General features: G+C 52.5%; 5 protein-coding genes across 5 annotated transcripts; 1 reads left to right on the top strand and 4 right to left on the bottom strand.

Annotated features, from left to right (window-relative positions):
• Positions 1 to 7758: 7758 nt before the first annotated feature.
• NECHADRAFT_91496 (uncharacterized protein) lies at positions 7759 to 11006 on the bottom strand (the record flags this gene model as incomplete). Its single annotated transcript, XM_003043952.1, has 4 exons — positions 7759 to 7866; positions 7918 to 10534; positions 10577 to 10590; positions 10662 to 11006. 4 exons carry the CDS (start codon positions 11004 to 11006, stop codon positions 7759 to 7761), a joined length of 3084 nt encoding a protein of 1027 aa, XP_003043998.1.
• Positions 11007 to 13658: 2652 nt separating this feature from the next.
• NECHADRAFT_77093 (uncharacterized protein) lies at positions 13659 to 16122 on the bottom strand (the record flags this gene model as incomplete). The annotated part of the gene is made up of 3 exons (XM_003043951.1): positions 13659 to 13709; positions 13958 to 15003; positions 15051 to 16122. 3 exons carry the CDS (start codon positions 16120 to 16122, stop codon positions 13659 to 13661), a joined length of 2169 nt encoding a protein of 722 aa, XP_003043997.1.
• Positions 16123 to 17614: 1492 nt separating this feature from the next.
• Positions 17615 to 18611, bottom strand: NECHADRAFT_34677 (uncharacterized protein; the record flags this gene model as incomplete). Its single annotated transcript, XM_003043950.1, has 2 exons — positions 17615 to 18465; positions 18512 to 18611. 2 exons carry the CDS (start codon positions 18609 to 18611, stop codon positions 17615 to 17617), a joined length of 951 nt encoding a protein of 316 aa, XP_003043996.1.
• A 288-nt stretch (positions 18612 to 18899) lies between these two features.
• On the bottom strand, positions 18900 to 19907 carry NECHADRAFT_34602 (uncharacterized protein; the record flags this gene model as incomplete). The annotated part of the gene is made up of 1 exon (XM_003043949.1): positions 18900 to 19907. One exon carries the CDS (start codon positions 19905 to 19907, stop codon positions 18900 to 18902), a length of 1008 nt encoding a protein of 335 aa, XP_003043995.1.
• Positions 19908 to 21168: 1261 nt separating this feature from the next.
• NECHADRAFT_91493 (uncharacterized protein) lies at positions 21169 to 24358 on the top strand (the record flags this gene model as incomplete). The annotated part of the gene is made up of 2 exons (XM_003044055.1): positions 21169 to 24275; positions 24307 to 24358. 2 exons carry the CDS (start codon positions 21169 to 21171, stop codon positions 24356 to 24358), a joined length of 3159 nt encoding a protein of 1052 aa, XP_003044101.1.
• Between the last annotated feature and the right edge of the window lie 127 nt (positions 24359 to 24485).

Here is a 24485-nt window from a genome sequence, read left to right as displayed (position 1 = left end):
GAACAAGACTAGTCGGTTATGACGAACCGCGTCATCGCGACAGACGCGACAAAGAGTTTTGGATATGAATGGATGTTTAACAAATCATGGGCGAGAGAAGCCCTTACCACAAGCGATTTTTATTTTTTTTATTACGATTCTACGAGAGATCTCTGGCACACGCCGGAAGACATTTATTTGGAACTACAGGCATGGCATTGGATGGAAGGACATGGAACTGTTTGCATTTACAGTGTTTGGGTTTTGGTGTTGTCTTTGTTCTCATCACTCTCTAAAGACAGTGGGCGTATGTACAATCAATCAATCAATGGATGCATGGGGAGCTTGTGCTTGCCCTTTTGAATCGACATATTTGTCCATCAACATTTGCCCTTTGAGTGAAGCTTGTTGAGATGAGCATTTGTCTATCCGCCCGTTGTCTGTTGCTTGCAAGTGATGCCTGAGTGTCGCTCAAGTGAGTGAGGCTTGAGCCACGACCGTTTGAGGGGACTTGCTTAACTGCATGCTTCTGGGAGCGGATGTTGGGCACACCAAGTTGGCCATTTGGCACACCACTCATGACAACCATAGTAGGCACATATCCTGAGCAAAGGCTCATTTCAATCTCATCGTGCTTTTAGATACATACCATCAGAGGAGTCGGGGCGGTTTGTCAATCCATCATCTTAGGGGGTTGTCTCAACAAGCTTCTCACCTATTTCTGTCTTCAGAGTTCAAGCACGGGTTTCTATGGCAAAGAGCAACTTGAGTGTCAGTCATCGTTTTCCCCTTTATTCTGGTTTGGACTATGGTCTGGAAACTTGTCACGAAAGACCAGCATAAGATGTGCGAGAGGCAGCTGCTCTGACGGGTATAAATACCCCCCGTCTCCCCATCTCCTCTCCTCTTCACTCCCCCATCACATCGGTCCTTTCTTTTTATACTAGTATATATACAGATGAGCTCCATTCTGGCCTACCACCCCAGGTAAATGCCTTCTACCTCCAAGGTCACTTGAGAGTTGCTCACTGACTTTTTACTTAGGAGCCGCAGGATCACGCCTGATTCACACTTGGGTGTGTCGCACATCGGGGCGACACAGGAGCGATTCTTCTTTTCCCTTTCTTCCCTGTCCTCTGTTCTATATACCTCCTCAGCTGGAACAACACTGCCTGGGCAGCACCCACATGCCCTTTCACTCGCCTCCTGGTCCCGAGTTGGCACTTCTTTAAGAAGTGTGGGTATTATATAGCGACAAAAGCTTGTTCGAGGACTCCGACAATAGGGACGATGAATTCGAAGGAGACGAATGGCTGGCTCTCTGGTCGGTAACAAATACGGAAAGTAGGTGCCCTCCTCTCTCCAGGGCCATCTTGTAGTCACTCGCTGATCTCTACTCAGCCCACGAGAATCCCCAGATCACTTGGGGGTGGCCGCAAGTTGGGCGATGCAGGAACATTTCCTCCTGCTCAGCGTATCCACAACCATGACAAACAGAAGTCCGGGAAATCTCGGGTCCAAGAATTGGTGAGTTGTAATATTGTCTGAAGATTGACTTGCTGTGGCTTACTCAATGATACAGGACGACGATGAGCAGATACAACCTGAAACTAAAAGCCATGATGCAATTCACTTACCGATGCACGGCCACTGTTCCCCCTTCTCTCCGACATCCCGTCTATATATACTTTTTGCAAAGATTCAAGCCTCGTTGGCCAAGAATTTGTCCCCCTTGTAACCCTCCGGGTCTCGCGTGGGTTGCGATCAATAGGCCTGGTCGCGACTGAGTGTCATGACCTGTCAACAATCCTATTATCAGGGTAATTGTGACCACTACACTGGGGATGGATTGCCTGACTTCATGATGTCCAGTATGGTAGGTGCTCTCATATCTTCACCATCGCCTTGCGGTCGGTTACTCACTGGACCTTTTCACAGAGATTTCGGTCGCTCATGCACGCTTCTTTTTCAATCTTTACCAGTGATTAGTTTTGTGCTATATGTCCTATATATCATCACCGCTGAGCCAAGTCTCGCTGTCGTCCAAAGGAAACACGCCTCAGGGTTTGTTTCTTTCGTTCAAGGTACAGACGCGTTACCGGCACAAGTTCCATGACAGTCAGACAACGAGGCGCCCAATCACCGACGGACGAACAGCATTATTCGGGACCCTCGGGTTCGGTGAAGACGGGTCTGGCTATCTGATCTTTCATCTGGGCCAACTTCAACATGGCTTGGGCCCTATCGCCGTTCGGTCCAACCCAACTTTACACATCTTCTCTTGATCATCAAACCACCAAGTCGACTTACTCTCTAGCCTTGCTTCAAACCATCCTTGGTCCATCCACAGATCCTAAGGCAATCACCACTCCTATATACTTCCTCTTCCAGATAGCAAGTTCGCCTCCGGTCTTCTGGCTTGTTCTCTACATACTCTGACCAGACCTCGCTCTAACCGATTGGACCACTAGCTCTTTTTCACCACACCCGGGGGTCTAGGGTTAAGCTTTACCAGCTGGGAGTCGCCTACATACGATGCCTGCACCATGAGCGAGTTTTCTCTGACGGAGAAGATTCCTCAAAGGTCCAGCCAGCACATGATCTGGACAGTTGCTACGGCATCGTGTGGATAGCTAACCGCTCCTATCATCTCTCTTGGCGTCTTGCTATTTGGCATCCTCTGCTCTTCGTTCGTCTGCCTTTCAAGTGCCTCGAGTCGGTCACAAGCAGCCACTGTTGGTCGGCCTCCCTATATAATGCAAGACTCCTTTTTCGCGTCCCATCAAGCCATCTCATTGGCAACCTGGTGAACAGGATAGACAGGCCATGTGGAATTACGAAGAAGCTCGATACAGGATGCAAGAAGATACGTTCGTGCACCATTCATGCCAACCCTAAGTCAACGAGCTGAGAGCTCTGGCTGTCACATCTTTTTATATACTACTGGCTCTTGGTTTGATGAACGAACAATCCAGCGGCAACTCAACCCCATCATATAATCGGTGCAGATTAGAGAACCCAACAGCTGTATCGACAAACGTCAGGCGATGAGACCTCTCCCTTGCCATCCTTCGCAGTGTAACCGTGCCGCACTCGGCCAAGGACCTGGGGCTTAGGAAGAATGGCGTCTTTGCGAGCGTCGTCGTATTGATTGAGTCTGGGCTTGCCAGATGATTATGAGCTTGCTCCTATGAGAAGTCTTGGCCGATCGGAGATTTGGCTGGTCTTTGGCGCTGTCGTGACTCCTCCCTACCTACTTACTATATACCACTCTCGACAGAAGCAACCCACTTGCTGGACAGCGGCGAGGAAGATCTACCGACTGGACCAAAGTTCGGTCGTCATGAAATGGAGAAAACCTAGAAAGCCGATGTCGTGGCTCTGGGTGCACGTCTTCACATCTACAACTATATATCTTGGGTGTCTCTGCTGGTGCCTCGTTCGCTTCTCTCCAAGACTGAAAGGTCCGAGATGGCTGTGTAGATTACCACATACAAGGCACCTTTGACTTTCAACGCACCTAGCCCGAGGGCTCAGGATTCCATGCAACTTTGTGAGCCTCGGCATCTGACGTCCACTGCGGGTGATAGATGTCATCTCGGCGCTTGCCCTTGCCTTGACAGACAGCATGTGGGACCATCCTGGCTTGCCACACTTTGTTTCCAGTTCATTGCTTGATATATATACATTCTCTCAAGATCAGCCCTGGGACTTGTGACCAGCATCATAGTCATCCCCTTGGCTGGACAGTCATGAGCTATTGAGGAACACGCCATGCAGACACGGAAGAAGACCCTAAAGCAACTCTGTTGCTTCTTTTCCCTAGTTTTCCTTTTGCTCTTGAAGAAGACCCACACGAATTCTAGGAACTGCAGATCTATCAAAGCGGATCAAGACCACGAGGAACCACATGGTGTTATATATACCCCTTCTTTCGTCGCAACTTCGGAACCCCAGACGCGGAAGTCAAATTCGGGCCCTCCCCGCCCTTCATATATATAAAAGGATGCCGTGGAAGATAGCGACCACGATCGACATGAACAGAATCTGGACGATCGATTGGTCTGCCATATCCAACAGATTCAAGCATAGTCCTTCCTCAAAGCACTTGCGGTAATTGGGGATAACGTGGCTTCGCGTTCCTCACAATGCTTTATGCATGGAGACCTGATCAATAAGTCCATGCTCTAGTTGGCCTTTCTGATGTGCAGCCCAGAGAAAGTCCTCTGCTTCTCGGTGACGGACAGTCCTGGCAAGGGATAGGATCCGACTGGCTCAAATGCCTTTTCCCGAAGACAACTGGGACAACGAAGGACGAATCTGGAGCACCGAGGCTCATGAAGAACTTTTTCGGCTTCTGAAATTCGTCTATGAGGGGCATGAGGCCAACCGCCTTCAGTAGAGAGACGCCACGGACGTTAAGAATGCCTTAGGTTGCATGACATCTCTTCAGACTCTGGTGCTCAGCAACGGGACAGCGGACGATACGCCACTTTCGGGTGCTCAAAGCGAGAAGACAAATATCACGGAGCTGAAGCGTCTGGAAGGGGATACAAGTCACCGGCAATCGCCATTATTGACAGTTCTGGCCAGGCCTTTGGTTTCAGGTCTCGCTCATTGCGACCGGGACATCTCGAGGTCGTTGAGCCTCGACTATATACAGCCATCTCTGCCTGCTTCGCACACAACTCCCACACGAGACATCATCGGGACCATGAAGTGTCAACTCATCCTTGAATATAGTACAAGGTCCCGGTCCGGTTGTATATACTATTGGGGTATCTGGTAGAGGCGGGTGCAAACATCGACCGTTCAGATTGTCCACTCAACTGCTCCGTCGAGATGATCAAGGAAATAACCATGGAGCGTTCGATCGAACCCACTCAACAAGAACTGGTTTCCTGGTGCGTCCGCCTATCTCAGTGTTCTGTCCTCCTTTTCTCAGGGGTTACGACCAACAAATGCAGTGCCTCGATTCCCTACCATCGAGTACCTCTGGCCGACGATGCTGCGCTTTGAGCGGATGTTGGCGCCGGGTCCATTTTTGAAACCTGTTCATCATCTTTTGGGTGCTGTGTTGCAACGTTTGGAGCACAAACAGACGAAGGGATGAACAGCCTCTGTTATATATACAAGACGGAACAAAAACCGTGAACATGACGGATGATGACCTTATGGTCAGGTTGGGGATCATACTCAGGATATCAACAACTTCGTCAATGGCGCATCGGGGTTTGATGTGATTTATCATCCACCTTCGGGTTGTCCTAACATTGCTTGGCAGCAAGCGAACCCCTCAGAGGAGTCCATATATATCTCCGGACATGAGATCACTTCGCGCATTCTGTCTCAGGAGCGAGTGGATGATCAATTCGACACCGCTGCCGCCGCCGCTCAAAAGCTTCATTCCCTAAAAAGAGTCGGGGAAAATGGCTTCATCGCATACAAATCCGCAAACAAATCTCGGAGTATATATCAGCTGAACACAGGCTGTAGCGATCTCCCCACTTGCATCGCGGCCTGACTAGGAGCGTGATTCTAGGAGATATCTGAGATATATACTAAACTCACCTGACTCATCGAATAACATGAGATCAAAGACCTCGTGTGGATTCTGGAGGGCGAGTGTTGCCTCGCCGAATGCCTGCCTGTCTGGGACGCTCACTTCCAACCCCATTCGGCGTTGGGCTTGGCCCTGGATGAAGCGATACAGCCAAAAACGCAAGCTAATTTGGACAAGATTCAGAAATCCATTGGTGGCACATCCCTGCCACTCTTTCTACTCTCATAGAGATTCAGGGAGCTGGTGACAAGATGCTGCCGAGTTTCAGTAGTGCTTCTTGAGGTGGGATCTATCCACGAGACCATCCATGGCGCCTGGTAGATGAGGTTGAGTTTCTGATGTCCCTTTCAGTGCGAAGGTTTTGATTAGATTGAATCACGCCATCTTTTCCATTGTTTCCTATTTGTTAAGTTAGCAAAACAGACGCTGCCCGGGTCTCCGTTCGCGGTCAGACTTGAACTTAGCCACTCCCCCTAAACGAACGAGAAACTAAAGCCATCTCGATCTCATCAGACTTGCGTCTAAAATGCATAAAAATCTCTTCAAAATTTATCCTTAATTCTATACGTATTTAGACTATCCCGTGGTAACCCATTGCGATGCGTCACAAGGGGCTGTGGCATACATATAGGGCTTTATCATCCACCCGGATCGTCGGCGCTGCTCGACTAGTCGAGATGCGAAAGCTTGAAAGGAGGAAAACAGTGATAAGTAAAATTTTATATATTTCCACACCCTGACAAAACTCACAAAGTCCTTTGTTTTTTCGCCTTTGAGGTTGAACACTTCACTTTTGTGTTCAATCTGATCGAGTCTGACAACACCGACACCGAGACGATGACGATAGTACGAGCTGGGACGATTCTTGTAGCGATGAATTGTACTTGATCGACGTCTATGATACCAACAGTCGGTCTGGCCTAATATGAGAACAAGATGGCGGGCGTGGGCAGATGCTCAAGCGTGTCATGCATGAGGCGATACATCAAGGAAGTCATGCGAAAGGATCATTCTGGGTGGTCTCTGGACAAGCCCTTGATAGGGATCCAAAGACGTTTCGAATGATACAAGATGGAAGAAGGGTCCCTGTCACAGGTTGGACAGCTATCTATACCGTCTTCATTTGCAAGACTCTGAAGCTGGAGACATGACTCCCTCTGCGGGAAAGACTCCACGGAGCAGATCACCGAGTCTACCGACGTCCATATCCAGTGAAAAAACAGTAATCAACAAGAGTCCCTGCGGAGACTGCATCTCTGCCACGAGTTGGGCAATTATATATACCTTGGCAAGAGAGCTGGTTGAGCTCCTGGTTAGAAACAGACCGGGATTACACCATCCATATCAAGGTTGTAGTGTGGATGGTTCATCCTCGTGGTTCTCTTCACTGAACCTCTTAGCTACCAGGGGACGGAAAGGGAATCGATGTCAACGCGAGGCTGCTCCCCTTCTGCCGATTGCCATCAGAATCTTCCCCATTCATTCTATATAGAATAAATACCGATCTTTGAGACGGAAAACGAAACGTTGCCGCGGATGGGCAGCAAACCCAAATTTCCGGGTCGGGCTGAATCCCAATGGCGAACGTTGACTGAGGCTATATATATCGCGATTCCATGAAAGCAGCGGCCAAGGATAGGATTTACTGGTGTATAGACACACCAGAGAGGGAAACTAGGATAATTATGGTGGTGGATCAACATGTCCAACGACCACAGTGAAACATCACAACACCAAAACACACATCACGACTCATAATCAATATTTAGATAACAATTTTATTCACTCCCAAGATAACCTGCTCCTTCCGCTGAAGCTCCTATAAAACATGGCTTTTGTCCTTTATCGACCCATCAACACGAATAACGTGATGACATCCATTCATGCCTCTCCATCTGTGAAAAAGCCATCAACGTTGACAAGGCATTGACAACCCCGGAAATAATAACAAAAGGTATATAAATCCATTTCCCCCACGTCCATGGATCCCAAAACATTAACAAAAACGCCGACCCGCCCTTCCATGCATGCAGTCACTTCGTAACCATGTGTGTATGCGTAAAGTAAAACTATGCGACACCATCAACGCCAGAGGCTGTTTGTTTCGTCAGTCGTCCATGGCATGCGGCGGCCCAACTGTCGTGGATCCATCCATCCATGCAATCCTTCCTGTCTGCCTTTAATACCACTCACGGTTGGTAACCTGGCAGCACTCCCTAAGTTTCATCCTCGATCATAGCTCGGACCTCGGGCTCGTTGAGCAGGATACGCTTGCCAAGTTCCTCCGGGGGCTTGCCATCTCGAACAGCTCCAAAGTCGAGAATCTATATCATGTTAGTTACTATTCTTCAACACTATCGTGGACTTCAACATACCTCGACATACGTCAGCTGGTCCCGCTGGACAGCAGCCACACATCGTCTCTCGTCAAACTTGACCTGCCAGACGCCGCTGAGATCGCTCAGAAGGTCCTGGACACACTCGCCAGTTCGGACGTCCCACATCTTGACCGTCTTCTCGCTGCCGCTAATAACTTTGCGGCCATCGTGCTGGAAACAGGTGATAGCCCCAGTATGTGCCATAAGAGTATTACGGCATCTGCCATTCTCGGGATCCCAGATACGGAGGGTCGAGTCAGCTGCTGCCGACACCAGTCGCTCATCTCGGAGATCAAGTAGACCGACGAGCAAGCTATGCCCCTCAAGTGTGTACAGGCAAGCACCTGTAGCAAGATCCCAGATTTTGACCAGAGAGTCCATCGAGCCCGAGATGCATCGGTTGCGTTCATGGTCGAGGACAACCGAGTACACCTTCTGCGAATGTCCGTGGAGTACGTGAAGAGCCTCGCCAGTGCTGATGCGCCAGACGCGGACGGTGCTATCGTAAGATCCACTGACGAGAGTGTCGCCATGAGCAGAGATGGCTCGGACCGAGTGGGTGTGGCCAGCGAGGACGCGAATGAAGTAAGGGCAGTCCGACTCGTGAGCTGGGGGCCCTGTTTGGATGTATCGACGAGACCCGACCTCTGGAAGACGCCAGACTCTAAGTTGACTGTCTCGGGAACCGGTGATGATCAGAGGCTTCTCGGGTTGCATAATGGGGCTGCCGCTGGAATCTCTGCCCGTCTCAGTAGGCATCAGGATCTGCAGGCAACGCACAGTGCTAGTGTGCCCATAGAAGACCTGCTGACAGAGCCCCCGTTCGATATCCCACACGCGAACAGATCGATCGGTACTACCAGAAACGAGCATGTTGCCTTCGTACTGCAAGGCCCAGACGCCACCCTCGTGGCCCTCCAGCTTCTTGCGGAGCTTGCCAGTCTTGGTGTCGTAGATGTGAATGAGGGTATCGTCGCTGCCGGTAATGATCTTGTCCTCGTCGAATTGGAGGCAAGTGATGACGTGACGGGGGTGAGCAGCGAACGCCACATGCCCGGGCTTCACCTCGCCGCTGGTCCAACTCTTACGGATCATGTGGTGACGGCGGTACAAAGATTTGAAGAGGTGCAGCTCGCGGAGACTGGGAAGCCCAAGTTGGGGGTCAGGCACGGCGGCGGCTGCGGCATTAGCAGCAGACAGAGGGCCCTCCGACTTGTGCTGTTTGGCCTCAGGCTGGGCCTTGTCGTCACGGGTCACTGCCTCCTGAGCGCTGGCGCGTCGCTTGGATCTCTCGGCAGCCGAATAAGTGTTGAGAGCTCTCTTCCGCTTGGAAGCCCGCGACTTGGAAGCTGTTTCCTGTCGGAGGTTTCGAGTGAGCTCGTGCTCAGTCGAAGTCAGTCGGTTTCGCATGCTCAGGTCCTTCTCATAGCCGGAAGCACCAACGGGATCCTGCCAGCCCCAGCCCTGAAGGATGGCCTTCTGAAGCTCGCCGGGAGGCAGAGTGTAGCCATCACGGTCAAACAGCTCCTTCCAGCCAGTCTCGTTTCGATCGACAATGTTACGCCAGTGCTTGGAAACCTGAGCGGCTCGGCAGAGATCGCGGTGGTCGAGGTGGGACAAGACGGTGTAGCCAAGTTCGAGTGGCAGCTGTCGAAGAAAGTCGCACTTGAGAGCAGGGTTGACAGCGTTGGCAACAACGCGGAGGGTAGGTCGGGGGCAGCGGCGAAGGAACTGGTACATCATGAATGTCTTCATCTCCGTCTTCATCGAATCGAAAGCCTCCAGCAGGGTTTGCGTGTCGACCACAAGAGGCTGACCAGACGAATCGGTTCGGGTAAGAGCATAGTTGTCATGAGATTGGCCAGCGCGGACCAGGGCTGTCGAAGTACCGTCCTCGGTCAACTGTGATTCATCGACCCAGGTGGACGGGTCTGTGTGGGAGGTCTGGAAGCTGGACTGGGGGTCTTCCTCGTCCTGGTCGGCGGTGTGTAGCTGAGCGGCTGCAAGTGTCGGAGACAATCTAGGACTAGGGAGACTGGCATCCTGAGCGGTAACAACGTCGATGCTCGGCCGGGGGTTGAATGGTCTTAGCGGCTGGTGGAGAGATCCATCAACGTCAGCGAAAGGCTCAGCGTCGGCATCAGTAATTGGTGGGGTGGCCACATTGCTGCTGAAAACTGTGTGGGAGTCGCTCTCTACGGGGCTGGTGGCCTCGTAGTGAGGACTTTGTGCGGACGAGGATGCCTCGGGTGAGTGATGTCGTTCGAGATGAAGCGATCGTCTTCGAGCTGACCGATCAGCTGCTCCAACGACTTCTGATGTATCGGGAGTAGCCAAGAAGCCTGAAGAGCCCCGAGGTAATCTTTCTGCGGGATCACGGCGGCTGGAGCTGTGGGCAATAGAGCGTCGGAGCTTATCCGACACGGCGTTGAGCTGGGTGGATCGAGCAGGTCGTCGAGAAGGGTTCGAAGTCGGGGCAGAAGAATCGGGAGATTCGATAGGACTTGTCCGAGATGCACGAGCACGGCGAGGGTAGCCTTCTGATGGGGACTGGGATCGATGCTTGGGTATCCGGGTGAGGGGAAGGTTCTCTTGAGGGGACTCAGCCTTGAGGCTTGGAGTATATCTTTCGTTGGTATACCGGGTCATCTTCAACGTGTTAGTGGCGCACTTTGTGGTGAGGTTATTCCATTTTTCAGGCAAGCCACCGTCCAAATAAAGTAGGACATCGCAAAACGTACCTGCTGGCCTATAGACCGCTCCTCTTCGTCGTCGTCTTCGACCTCATTCGTTCCAGGCATGTTGTACGAGAACTGGATCAACTCGGGAGGTGTAGGCTTCATTGCGAGCGGATATTCCTTGGTATCGAGATTCTCGAGAGGGACGGGATCGCGAACAAATACGTGTGGGAACTTTCGGGTGAGGCGAGTCGTGGTCGTAACGGTCTTTGTCTCGACACACTCGCTCACTTCGAGCTGGAAGCGACGAGAGCGGTTCTGGGAGCCTTCCGAGATGTTCACCGAGACTGTTTGCGTAGGTTTAGGATGCCGAGGCTCGAGGGCCTGGCTTGATGGTGAGGGTGTCATGGTTCGTGTTTGTGCAGATGTTTGTCGTGACTGGCACGATGGGGTTGTCGAGTACGCGGTTCGGCAACGTGCCTAGATGGACAAAAAGGGTAAGTGAATGCACTTTCGTCGAAATCGACAAACGTAGACGATGAAGAAGACCCAATAAGATCCAAAATGTTCGCGGTGCAGCGTGGAAGTGCGTACTTGTATGTGTCAGGTTGCCAGTGGTAGGATGGCAATGAATGGCCGACCAACGGAGCGTCTCACACGGGCCGACGATCGAATATGTACCGTGAAATGCGACCGATATCGAACACGTCGACTATGAACGGAATATGGGATCGAGGAGACCCCAAAATGCGCGAGGGGCGAAGAAGCGTCTTTAGAAACCGGGGGGCAAGCCAGATATCGACCACGATGTCGACGCTGGAAGGCTCCGGAGATGTAAGCAGGCCTCGGGGCCCGGGGGGCGAAGAAGGGGACCACACGATCAAGATGTGGAACCGGGGATATCGAAGTCGATGGAGAAGATCGTAGGAAGGACGGTCGAGGGAAGGGTTGGAGACGGGCTCGTCACACGCGTGCGTTGGGTTGCGTGCGCGAAAGGCTAAGGCTGGGGGAGGAGAGAGAAGGGCAAGGGCGAGCAGAACAAGGGAGCGGTTCGGCGATGCAGGAGAAGAAGGGGAAATGAAGAAAAAAGGAGAGAAGAAAGCAACAAGAGAAACCACGAAAGACCAACCCAATTTCTGTCTGTCCTGTCCTGTCCGAGTAGGTTCGTGAGTTGCTGACAGAACGAGGCTTTGGTGAGAGAGAAGATCTGGTGGTGCAGGCTGATGTGACGGAGGAGTTGGTCTCTCTCTGGGTCTCTCTCTGGTCGATGTGGGTTTCCACTTGCTTGGTGGAACTGGCACTGGGAGGCGTGGGGCTAGACCGCTGTAGGTCTAGCGCAGGGAGGGTACAACAAGCACCGCATTCCCCTCTGAGAGGCGGTTCTTTCACAGGGTCTAGCCTGACGCTACGGGGACGCCATTGGTTGGGAGTGCAGCTGCATTCAGGGAAGGGGGCCGAGAGTGAGAGTCCACTGTACTGGCACTGGTAGTGGCCATGCCGCTCCGCACGTCTTCCAAGGGGTTTTCCTGGGAAGAAGAGGTACCGGTACATTTCAAGGAAGTGCCCGCCAACTTTTTCTGCTGCCGACTCGCACGCTACAGGGCCTTTGTACTCAATGACAATGGCCTGTCGTTTTTTCTACCAATACGCGGTCCAGTCTCTGATGCAGGAGAAGGAAGACGCGACAGGGTTCGGCCAACAAAACATCAAGCCTGTATTTTTTGCGTCGTAAGAAGCCCGACCTGGGGCTCGGCTAAGGCTATGATACGGCTACGGCCGAGACTCGATTCCTTGGAAGCAAGCAAGCCTGGATGGAGCCTGGGGGTGATTGATTTTGGGGTTAGTCAGCTTCAAACCCTCGATTCTAGACGGGGATATTTTGTGGCTTCAAGTGGCTGAGTCTTTGTCGGTCGGAAACCTTTTCTTGGAATTTGGAATTCTTCTGTAGAACAATTTGAATGGATCTTTGTTCTTCCAAAGAGGGGAAATTATCGGGTTTTTTTCTTCATATGCATTCAATTATCCCCTTTGAGATGGAAATCTCCGTTTAGAGAGTGCCCTGTGCCCTCTTCGGCAGCGCCGCTTTTCTTTGATTGTGGCTTGTCCCGATTTAGGCCACGATGAGTCTCAACATCTTTCTTCCTTTTCCTCTTGCAAAATAAGTAAATTCGAGGCTTCATTACACTGCCCCTTCTCGCGAACCCCTCCGAGTTTCACCAGTCCCCCGTATCCGGGTCGGCGGCGGGGCGCAGTGCCGTTCTGAATCCGGGGAGGGGGGTTTATATTAAGACACAGGAGGCTTGTCTGTGGGGATTGGAGATGGGAACAGGGAGCCTCAATCGATGCGCTCAGCAAGACTGTCAGTATTAAAATTGGTTTGCTGTCATTTATCAACGAGGGAGAGAATGTCAACAGATCGACATTGCACGAACCTGAAACCTCCTCCTGGCCTGTCAACCCTCGCTTTTGTCCCATGATGGAGACCCGGGCCTGGTAGGGCTCTTTCCAGGGCTCTGGTCCGACCCTCCCTGGTTCCCTGGTTCGTCTCGTTCCTCGGCCAATAACCCATTCTGTCTCACCGAGAACCGATTATCTCAAGGGAATCTCGCTCCCCTTGGAAAAGCTCCCGTGACCTCTCCCGCTGGTTATTTTCCGTCGCCAGAATGCCTCGGGAATAGCCCGGTCCGGATCGGCGCCCGTCTTCGGCCGCAACCGATTTGGCCGCTTCTCCGCCACATGGCCTGCCGTCTGTTGGGAATTTCTTTTTTCGCCTCCTCACGTGCCTCATCATGGGTTAGTCAGCATAGTCATCATGCCTAGAACAGACATGCCGTCGGCGGAACCGAGTTGCCGCAGCGGACCATCCATTCTTTTGGCGAGTGCCGTTGCGCGTGGCCCGATGAAGTGAAGCTCTTTGATGGGAGATGGTCAGGCAATTTGATCCTTTGGAATATGATCAGGACGTGCTTATGCCGTGATCATCAGCTGGAATAATTTGAAGGGTGCCATTAAAGAGTGACCTACCATCCAGGCGTGTCCACGCCGTGTACCCCACATCTTTCATCCCGACTTGATGTTATGCGCTATGGCGACACCCTCAGACGAGATGCACTGATACTCAAGCAAGAATGACGATTTATATCATTGACATATACCATGGCCACTATGCCAGTAAAACATCGCTTTTGCCAAACACATTCTGAACCCAACCATCTACACCCATCCCATCATGCCAATGCCAAATGGTATCCTATATCCCAAACAAATGCACTCCCAAATCCAATACCCGTCCAAGATGCAACCACCCCTCATGAGATATAAACCGGCATTCGACTACCCAACAGCTCTCCCTTGCTCACCTGCACGTCCAGCTTGTTAAAGTCGTGCAGCATCAACCAGCAAATCATCCGGAACATGAGCGTGCACCACACGTCGTCATGTGACACCTCCTGGATGCTCAACGGGAGGAGGCTCTGCTTCTCATGGTCCTCGGTCAACGCCACAGAGTCACCCGCAGCACTGCGGGGCCTCTCTGCCAGGGACGACCGTCCGTTCGGGATGGATGTTGTCAGCGGCGACGGTACCTCGTTGACCGTTTGTGGTGGCGCCGGCCGCGTCGGAGAGGGCCCTCGCTCAGTGCCGCGGATGCTGCTCGCCAGGGTTTGTCCGGTGCCTTGTCTCCGGAAGCCGTATCCTGGAGGAGCTCCCGCGGGAGGCGCGACGAGACTCGCCCTTCGGTGGTCCGTTGATCGTGTTGCCCGGCCGATGACGCTGGGACGGATGACGTAAAAGTAGACTTCCATGAAAATGTGCTGTCGCTCGTCCGGGCTGGCTTCGTGCATGTCCTCAAACCCGTTGGGTGTGACTCTGGGCTGTCCGTCCCGTCGCGAGCCTTGTATCAAGGGGCTCCAATCGGCATGGAGAGAAGAGTTATCTGAGCGGTCATCGCCGTTGAGAAGGCGGAGTACCTCTTGGATGTGAGACCGCAAAACATCTTGAACAATTTCTCGACGTGCCGTCTGCACCTCCGTCTCGTGGCCGGCCTTCCCTAATTGAAGCTCTGGCGGCGGTGTCATGGCGTCAGTCTCCTTGGCTGTCAGAACACGGTCGCAGTCGTCGATAGCTTCGTGAAGTGCCTTGAGCAGGCACATCTTCTTCCTGAGGTCCTGGTCCTTGTGGAGTTCCAGAATGTTCTCGGTGTGTCTCCTGATTCTCTCAATAAGATTCATATTCCGGTGTACTACAGGCAATCCTTCAGGAACCAGGTCCCGATACGCCTCCATCACCTTGATAAGTGATACTGAACGCTTGTCCCAGCGATCCGGTGTCGGGTTCGGGATATGAGTGTACATGGTGTCCTTGATGTGAAACGTGCGGCTCAACATGCCCAGAATCTCAAACGACACTGAACTCAGTTAGAAGGGGTCATATGTAATGGGCACCATGACTTACCAGGGAACAAATGTGAAGTATGCTTTTCAGGGTCCTTGAACGCCCGCACAGCATTATTGTTGCATCCGATACGAACCAGAGTCTGAGAAATCTCGGCCTGAGTTGCCAGCTGAAGGAAAGCCAAGTTCTCAGGGTCGTCCTCTGAAAACCGTAGACGTCGCTTATCCAGTGTCACACTGTAGATGGTCGACACATAACCAAAGCAGAGCTCCTTGACCTCGTCAACTGGAATCACTCGGTTGGCTTCGAAGCGACTCCTGCCATAGATGCTAAAGTTGAACATCAAGCCAAGATCGGCCACCTTTTCTCCCAGGACCATAAAGCCATTGCCCTCAGCACGGTAACGGTCTCGCTTCCGGTCAAACTCCTTCCAGTAAATGCCCAGGGCAGCGACCATCTCGATCAGATGGCACATGGTAGTTGTAGCGTATGGGCGAGCAATGGTAGAGGGCATTGTATCCCAGCTCTTGCGTTTACGCTGAAGAGCTACTGTTAATGTATGGGCCTCATTCAAGGTGGGAGGATTCTCGGCGAGGTTGTTCAGCGGCGTCTGGTCAGTCGGAGGTCCGATCTGCTTCTTCATCTCTTCGTACTGGCTCTTCTGCCAGTTTTCTGACTCGTGTTCCATGCGCTGCACGGCGCTGAGGAGCAACGTCCAGGAGGCACGCTCATTGTCGGCGGTATGAACGCGTTCCCTGGGTGTCTTTTGTGCATATTCGTTACGCTCGTTGATATCCAGCTCCGACCAAGTGTTTTCAAGACTCTGTTCAGTTCCATCGAGGAAATAAATTTCGGCACCAGGGATTGGGCCATGCTTGTTATCTGGAGGGGAGACAAAGATGACTGGTGCCTCGAATTCGACCTCGAAGCGTAGTTCGTCCCAGGAGAAGCGACGGGACTTGCTCAGGGCCCATTTCCCCATGACCTTTTCATTGCATTGGGAGTATCCGGCAGCAGAGGCGTAATATTGCTGCATGACCTGCATGAAGGTCGCTACCAGAGCGACCAGGGAGATGATGAGAGCCACGATGGCCACAATGACCTCGGGGTCGTCGTTGGTTTTGGACGCCATGGTGTAGGTATTCGTAGGTTCCGATTCGCAAGTCTGGTTCGATATCGAGGCTTCTAACAATGGACAGGACGTTTAGAGGTCTAGGGGGTGCTGTTGACGATCTGGGGACGTATACTGCAGCTCCAACGGTCGACAATGGGAGGTCCGATCTCAAGGCGCAAGTCGAGGAGCAAAAGGGTGAAACCGCGACGATGGAGAAAAACGATTCGTGAGGCAGTCGTCGCGATGGCACAGCATTCGCGGAGCAGTACCAAGAGCGAGACCTGCTGAATATCAATCAAGGCCAAGCCATTATGCAGCAGCAGCAAAAAAAAAAAAGTAGAGTAAGGAGGGCTCGAGAGATCAACGGAAAAGAGAGAAGAGCGCAGAGCCTCGTTTGAACATCCAATTCTCCCATGTCCCCCCCCTAGTCCCCCAGCTTCCCAGGACACGGCCCGCAGAACGGAGCAGGGGGTGCCAGAGAAGCGCCACAAGGCTCAAGATGACCCAGGGCGTTATTGGATCGACAGGCTAATTGGGCTCCAGCTGTGTGCTGCCCTGGTTCGCAAACGGGCCGCACGGGGTCGAGGGTGCAGGGAGGCGGAGCATCATATTGGGGTCCGAAGCTGCAGGAGGAGTCGGAAGTCGAGGATGAACAAGGCAGAGAAGGCATCACGGCTGTGGCAAGGCGAGATGGAAGTCGCAGTTGAATTGGCCAAGGGATGAAACCTTTGACCTGAACACGTTCGTAACCCGACGGGATGACGTCGCAGCGGGAGCGTCCATATCCAATGCGCCAAAGTTTAGCGGTTTGGCCCCTGGAACGGATCCATTCCAGTGGACGCGGGGCTCGGGCGCTAATGGAGTCAAACTGCGCCCACCAACGATAGACGACCTCTGGTGAACTTGATCATGGATGATGCTTCTTAACAGATGGATTAAAGATCAGGTCATGCAGGGTTTGTTTATTGGTGAACGCCCGACTCGCGAGATGATCCCTGATGAACTCTTCTACCTAGGACAATATCCAAGTCATCGTTACAACAGCTTTGCAACATGACTTGTCGCCAAGAGTAAGCCCTTTCAGCCTCTCAGCAAGTACCACACTCAAGCCGAAAAGATGGGAAATTCTCTGACACTTTCATCTCCCAAGGACAAGGAACCCTCTTCCTCGCTTCTGTAGGCCCCTGTCTGGCCCCCAATGCAACGGCGGCAAGCGTGCATCCATGGAGGCCATCTTCAGCAAACATGGCAGGTCTTTATCAGTGGTCCTCTTCTCCTGTCTTGTGCCGCGTATTAACATTGTGGCTCAGCAAACGTTTGCCTAGCTTTGATGGGGTAATTGAAGTGAATGTCTCAGCTCTTCTCCGAGATCTTTCTTATCTTGTCAAATGTAAGCTTAACCTTCCCTCTAATGACGTCCAAACCAGGCATACTTCTCACTCGGTGAGCTAATTCACACACACATATGCAGCTGATGCCTGGAGATGGCCTCAACACGCAACGCATGTGTCTACAACTTGCCGCTCCGCCCAAAGTTCCGCTCCCCATCAACAGCCAAGGCGACATGATTGCTCAGCGCCACGACATCCCCCGCTCTATCAAAGATGACCACCTCGGCGTCGTATCTCCCGTTCCGCACCACCTTGGCAGCCACGCGGATTCTCAGCCACTCCTCGCCCTCCTTTGGAAGCGCCTTCTTCACCTCGAGGCTCATGGTGACTGTTGGATACCAGAACTTCTTGTCAAACGCGAATCCTCCCTCGGGGATTGGTGCGTCTGGGTCCGTCGGTCGGAACGTCTCGACGAGGAGTGGCGGGCCTGCGTCGGCGACGTAGCCTAGAGATGAGATTGTGAAGCGCTCACCGCTGGCCATGCGCATCCACAGGTCGTACGTAGCCGGGAGTGGGCTCTGTTTCTTGGGCGTGTAAAGCTCCACATTGTCAAAGATTCGTAAAAAGCCCATGATGACGAGCTGTAACTTTTTCCAGTTTGGATCTCCATCAGTTGAGAGTCTCTCCAACTCCACAGGCGGAGGGGGGTCCTTGATCTCGAAGCCCGTTGGTAAGTTGACGCCCTTTTCGAGTTCAAGCCTCGTATTGGTAATGTACGCCACAGCCATCTTCTTGGACTTGTCAGAAATCCACGGGCTGGCAGAAGTGAGGCCCTCTTGATATAGTGTAACATGAACCACAGACGTGGCACGACCTGTTTTGACCTCCTCAACGACCAAGACAGCTGGCCCAGCGTGTGTCGCGTTGAGGAACTGCCAATGCCCTGCAAAGGGATCTGGCTGGTTCCTCGGCGTCAAATACGCGCTTGCGACACGAAGAAAGATGGACGCGACATAGCCGCCGTTAGGGACTGTTGACGTGTGAGCTATGCCAGTCAAATGAGTAGTGACGCCTACCTGTTCCGACGCAGAATGGCTTGGTGAGATTGGCTGCAAACGTGGTTGCATCGAGCTGTGTCACTCGCGAGTCTATCTCAAGCGATGGATGTTTTGTCATTTTTAGATATATCACTGTGTAACTGACTATGCGATATGCAACTCGATTAAGAAGTGTCTGGTTATTTATTCTCTCGTTCGGCTCCGATGAACTTCAGCTGCTCGACTTCATTCGGGGTGATAGCCGAGCCGAGGCATTGCACCATTGGAGCGGGTTGCAAGGATGCCGAGATCTGAACACACTCTATTACCATCCTGGTTATACAATCTTGACTATTCTTACCTACCTATCTTTATATACACATACTGTACTCAGCGTGATCGTAGATGAAGCAGCACCTCTCCGCTCCTACAGAATAGCTGCTGCAGTCCCCTTGATAGCCTCCCTCTCTGCCTCATTGAGCTCAAACTTGCCATGCCCAATAACGGCCTGAAGGAAATCAACCCGAGCAGCCTCAGACTCGAGCACCTTCTCAAAGACCTTCTCGCCATTTCGCCTCAGCTTAGCTGTGTTGCCCTCCAGTATCAGCTGGCCATCCAGCGGAGCAATCCTGCATTGGTCCGCGTTCAACACCTTAAGTGTACCGTTCTCGTCGACGACTACATCCTCAGAGGTCACGAACCGTGTAGCAATTAATCTCTGAACAAAGATGCTTGTCAGAGTCGTCGACGGCTTGAGGTTCATGATCTGAATGTCCTCGGGGAGGAATTCGACGTCGGTGAAGCAATACATGGGCGTCCAATTGGCGGTGGGCTCCAGTCTCTGCTCATAGATCCAGAATTTGGCTTCCTGATTCAGCGCTTGAGGTAGAGGAGCGTGCCTAAGTCTCATCTTGGCTTGGCCCAGGTGGTCAACCTCATCTTCGGTACCGTCCATGCCGAGAGGGAAGACGGGGCCATTTGAGCCGAAGCCGACGTCTGCCACAAACTTGTTCCCCTGGACATTAACGATGTTGACACAGTGATCGAATCCCCCGAACCTTCCGAGATTAGGATTGTACACCCTGGATCCGGCCATGTAAACGTTGAAGCCGAGGTTCAGCAAGATGGTGTTGAACAGGGTGTTTTGCTCCATGCAGTATCCGCCACGTCCCCGAACCACCATCTTGTCAAAGAGAAACTTCGGCTCGACATTGATGACGCGATGCCAGGAGTAGTGCAGGGAGACGTTCTCAAAGGGAACGCTTCTCAGGTGGAATCGCTGGAGGAGGAAGAGAGTCTTCAACTGCTCAGTCGGAGACAGCGACTGGAGTACATCTCTGTCCAGGGTAGTGCGAGACTCTTGAGGCAAACGGATGCGGTCAAAGTATTGGTCTAGTTGAGCCTTGCTCAGCTCGTAGTATTTAGGGTCTCCCATGCTGTGTAGGTAGTTCCTTGCGTCTCAATGTCGAAGGGAGATCATATTCATGACGACATTACTTGGATTAAATAGTCCTGGGCTCCATCGGAAGGCTTCTGACTTGTCCAAATTAGGGCATGGCCAGAACAAGTGGAACAAGTTGCTTAGAGAGCTTCATTATTAATGTCCGTATTATATATATTGACAATCAACCACCTCTATTTGAAGCCAAGAATTGATTCCATTACTCCCATTGTCTCCCGTCTTGGCGTTATCTCGTAAGCCGGGGAGATTTGCCCGACTTGTACCTTGATTCGCTGGTCGAAGTTGAGTTTGAAGCTTACTTGCGTACCTGGACAGTGTACCTTCACACGTTTCGTATTGAGCATGAACAAGAGGATGTGACTTTACTATCCTAGACTAAGAGAAAAGGCGATGCCGATTATCACTAAGGGCTATGATATTCTTGTCTTCTATGGATTTTTTCATGAATTTGTTGCATTTCTGTCGGCATCCATCCCCCGGTGATAAAATGTTGATACCTCTGTCTTACCTAGGTACCCTTCCCGTCATCCATCCAGCTTTTGGGTGCTGACCACTTAACAAAGAACGGCGATGATTCACTTTCCCGATATCGGCCTTTCTCAGGTCTATCATCTGGAGTGAATTGCTACGAAGGATCATATGAACTGAGGATGGAATGATTGCTGAGCTTACCCTATGCATCCGGAGGATCCATCCGTGGGTTCATGGGACGGAGAGTGTTTGGCATCAATCTCTCCAACAATGAGGCTTACAATGTATCTTTGTATAACTGAATAATGTATGCACAGCTCCATCTTATCCAAAGTCTCTTTGAGCTGATACTGTCGAGATATTGCCTTGTGGTCTGCCCTACGAGACCAACTTGGACGGCAATCTGGGGTCGCCTCCACTGTAATAAACTAGCATTCAGCCTTACGGCCCCTAGAAGGTTTCTCGTTTGGCGGGGTCAACGCCTAGGCTTCCCTGGTGGGCATTGGATGGATCTCTGGGACCTTGGCCAAAGGCGCAGCACAGGGGTTCATTTAACCCTTCCATCACCCAAGGCCTCCGACTCACCGGCCAACTTGATGGAAGGTCAAACCGGCCTGAGTCACCGGCAACAAACACCTTCCGACTAGTGAATGTGGAAATGAGAAGGCACGATCGAGATGTGTGAATGTCAAGATGGCTATAAAGGCCTTTAATCACTCTGTTGAGGAGTCTCTCGCTCTCCAGATCATCATCATCATCAACCATGGCCAAGACTCGTGGTCCTCACGACCTTTTGGTCGTCCTTGACGCTACAGCATCTATGGGCGAGTTTATCCATGCCCTCAACAAGTCCCTCCCCGAGATCATCAGTTTATCCGCCCTCACCGGCTGCTTCGAGCGCATCGGCGTCGTTGCTTATCGCGACTACTGTGGCGGCGAACTCACCGAATGGTCCGGCTGGTGCTCCCCCTCAGGCGCCGTCTCTGGTCCCGATATCGTCTCCCAGGATGACGTCCTCTCCATGGCCCGAGGTATCGTAGCTGACTGTGGTGGTGACTGGCCTGAAGCGACCAAGACTGGCCTTGCACTGGCGTACCAGAAGATGCGAGAGGACGCCACGACCGTTATGCTCCTTTATAGCGACGCCCCTCCTCATTTCGCGTCGACCAAGGGATCAAACTACAAGAAGGAGAAGACAGTTCTTCAGAAGATGGACAGCTATGGTGGAACAGGCTTCCTCTTTGCCGACTGGGTATCAGCTGCTTCGACCCTTAGAACCGGGTCCAAGAAGGCTGTCGTCTTCTCCATCCTGACCGAGTGTAACCCCAGTTCGTGGAGCGCCTATCTGTATCTGTCTGCCGTCACAGGAGGTGCCTTCTTCTCAGCGACTATCACGGCTGAAAACATCTCGCGGTTGACCCTGGGATTTCTTCTGACGTGGATGGGTGCGGGAAAGGCAGTCGAGGGGGACACCACCATCGTCGGTAGCATCAAGCATTACCTGGCCGCCGATGACATCCTCAAGGCCAAGTCCGAGGTACACTCCTTGCTCGACAAGTACTACGTCACCGGATATACCCGAGACTGCTCCAAGAAGCCAGTCACCACCAACATCAAGGACACTACACTCGCTCTCAAGGATATGCCCACACTCCTCAAGGCACGAGGTCCCAGCGTGCGTAACTTTGCCAAGCGCTACGTCGAGGACGAGGGCTACAAGAAGTTGGCTGTGGAGCAGCTCCGGCGCATCATCGCATCCAACGTGTCGGCTGTTTCTGTCAACCCCATCTTCGGCACCCTTTGGCGAACTGTCTGCAACGATCGCACTAGTGAGCACCGTGATGAGCTCATCACCATGTTTGGACTTGAGGTCAGTCGTATCGCGGATGCTAATGAAAAGGCACGCATGAAGGCTTGGTTGGAGGAGTCTTACAACTATGCCGCCGAGATCCAGGAGCAGATTGCGGCTGTCCCTGAGGAGGACCGATATCCTGTGGTGTACCTTGACCCAACGGAGGATTTCACTTCAACTCCTAGAGGCGAGGGCGAGGATAACCGTCCTTTGAACGAGTTTACCCGAGCAGAGCTTCTCGAGATTGGACGATCTTGCGACTACCGCATTCTTCGACGACTGGGCAAGGTCTTGACTCGTCTCAACTATGTCGACAAGAAGGAGAACCTGCCTGCCCATATCAAGGCCGCCGATCCTGCTGAGGTTCCTCAGATTCCCATGGCACTCGCGGATCCCAAGTACAATCGCAAGTTCTGGAAGATCTTGCTTCACGCAGTCCTTCCTGGCACCATGATCACCTCGCGTCCAGCCGCTGTCCTTGCAGCACTCGCTCTTCGGATGGGAATCGCTCCTCTACGCGAGGTGGCTGATCAGGAGCTTATGTCCTTCTCCGACAAGTGGAACACGATCGATATTCCTGAGACATGGAATACTGGATGCCTTAGCCTCCTGCTCGATGCGGACCGAGACTACGAGAAGCGAGTGTCTGAGGGCACCACGCAGCGCCTCAACGCAGAGGCGGTCATCCTGAAGGAGGCGGACCGGAAGCTGTTCAAGACCTTGGTGGACTACAAGATGCTTGAGATGAACCTCAAGACGACCCTGCAGGCCAAAATTGGTTGGCGCCCCGAGATGACCAAGGTCGCTCTGGGCCCCGTCGTCCTTTGCAAGACTTGCAAGTTCCCTCGCTCAGTCACCATGATGAGCAAGCGAGGAGTCTGTGGGTTCTGCTCTCTCAGGGCAACCAAGTGCCAGTGCCAGGCCTGCACCCGTAGCGAGGACTTTCAGGACCGGGTTAATGCGAACGTGTCCAAGGACCACGATGAAACGTCTATGGGCACCTGGGTAGAGTGCTGTCGATCCGAGTGTCGAGCTCAGTACGTCGTCTACAACCCCAAGGCACTTCGCGTTCGTCCCAAGTGCTTCTACTGCCGACACAATGATGGAAAGGGGACGGCGGGTGCAGCTCCGTTGGTTGAGTGTCACAAGTGTCTCAACCGAGTGATTTGGCCCGAGGAATATCGCCCTAAGAACCTGGATCTGACCAAGTTTGAGTGTTCAGCCTGCGCTTCCAACGTCGTCACCATCATCAGCCAGGATACCACCGCTCAGGCCCTTGCTAAGGAGAACGGTACCAAGTGGATCTTGCGAAACGATGATAAGGCCATCGCCGAGACCTTCAACGGACGGTCTCTGTTCTATACTGCGTCGCATTGCGACCTCGCTCATCTCCCTGAGAAGGTCGAGGTCATTCCCGAGCAGGACACAAGCTCCCTTACCATCGCTGGCAAGCTCGTACGAAACCAGGACGAGGTCAAGGCTTCATTGCAGCACTGGGTTCTCTCACGACGCACCGAGGCAGGCGTCTGCAGTCTTTGCTTCTCTGACTTCCGAAAGGACTTCCTCAAGCGTGCTTGTGGTCGAAGTGGCTGTGACCAGCTCATCTGCAACGGCTGTTCCAAGGATTGGTATGGTATCAACGCCCGAGGACGTACCATCAATGTGGCGGCTCTTTCTTGTCCCTTCTGTCGACGCCGCCCTGCTCCAAAGACAGTTGCAGCATTTGATCTCACGCACCTGGGCGACCTGCGCAAGGCAGTCGATGACGCCGGCTCTTGGGTATACGCCTGGTGCGCCGGCTGTGGCTTCGCAAAGCAGTACATCGAGAGAGCATGTGCCGCTGGTGCTCCCCCCGAACTGGTCGACTGGCGATGCGACGACTGCGCCAAGGGAGAGAAGAAGCTGGCCTCGAGAGAGTGTCCTGGCTGCGGAGTCGTGACGCAGAAGGTTGGAGGTTGTGACCACATTACTTGTCCTTGCGGAGCTCACTGGTGTTATGCTTGCGGAGCGCAGAAGGAGTATAACACGATTTATTCGCATATTGCCAAGGAGCATGGGGGGTTGTTTGTTGAGGGTGATGACGATGAGGAGGACTGGGTGAATGATGAGTATGCTTGAGGGGATACCAGTTATGATTGAGGTGAATGGCGTTTCTAGTTTTTAGCCTTGATAGCAATGAACATTGGGTCTCGTATTTGTCCATCTTGTCTATCTCTTCCACCGACTAT

The sequence above is a fragment of the Fusarium vanettenii genome (assembly GCF_000151355.1).
Source record: "Fusarium vanettenii 77-13-4 chromosome 2 genomic scaffold NECHAsca_26_chr2_2_0, whole genome shotgun sequence".
NCBI lineage: Eukaryota > Fungi > Ascomycota > Sordariomycetes > Hypocreales > Nectriaceae > Fusarium > Fusarium vanettenii.
Note: the sequence above shows the minus strand (reverse complement) of the source record. Positions and strands in the feature narration are given on the sequence as shown.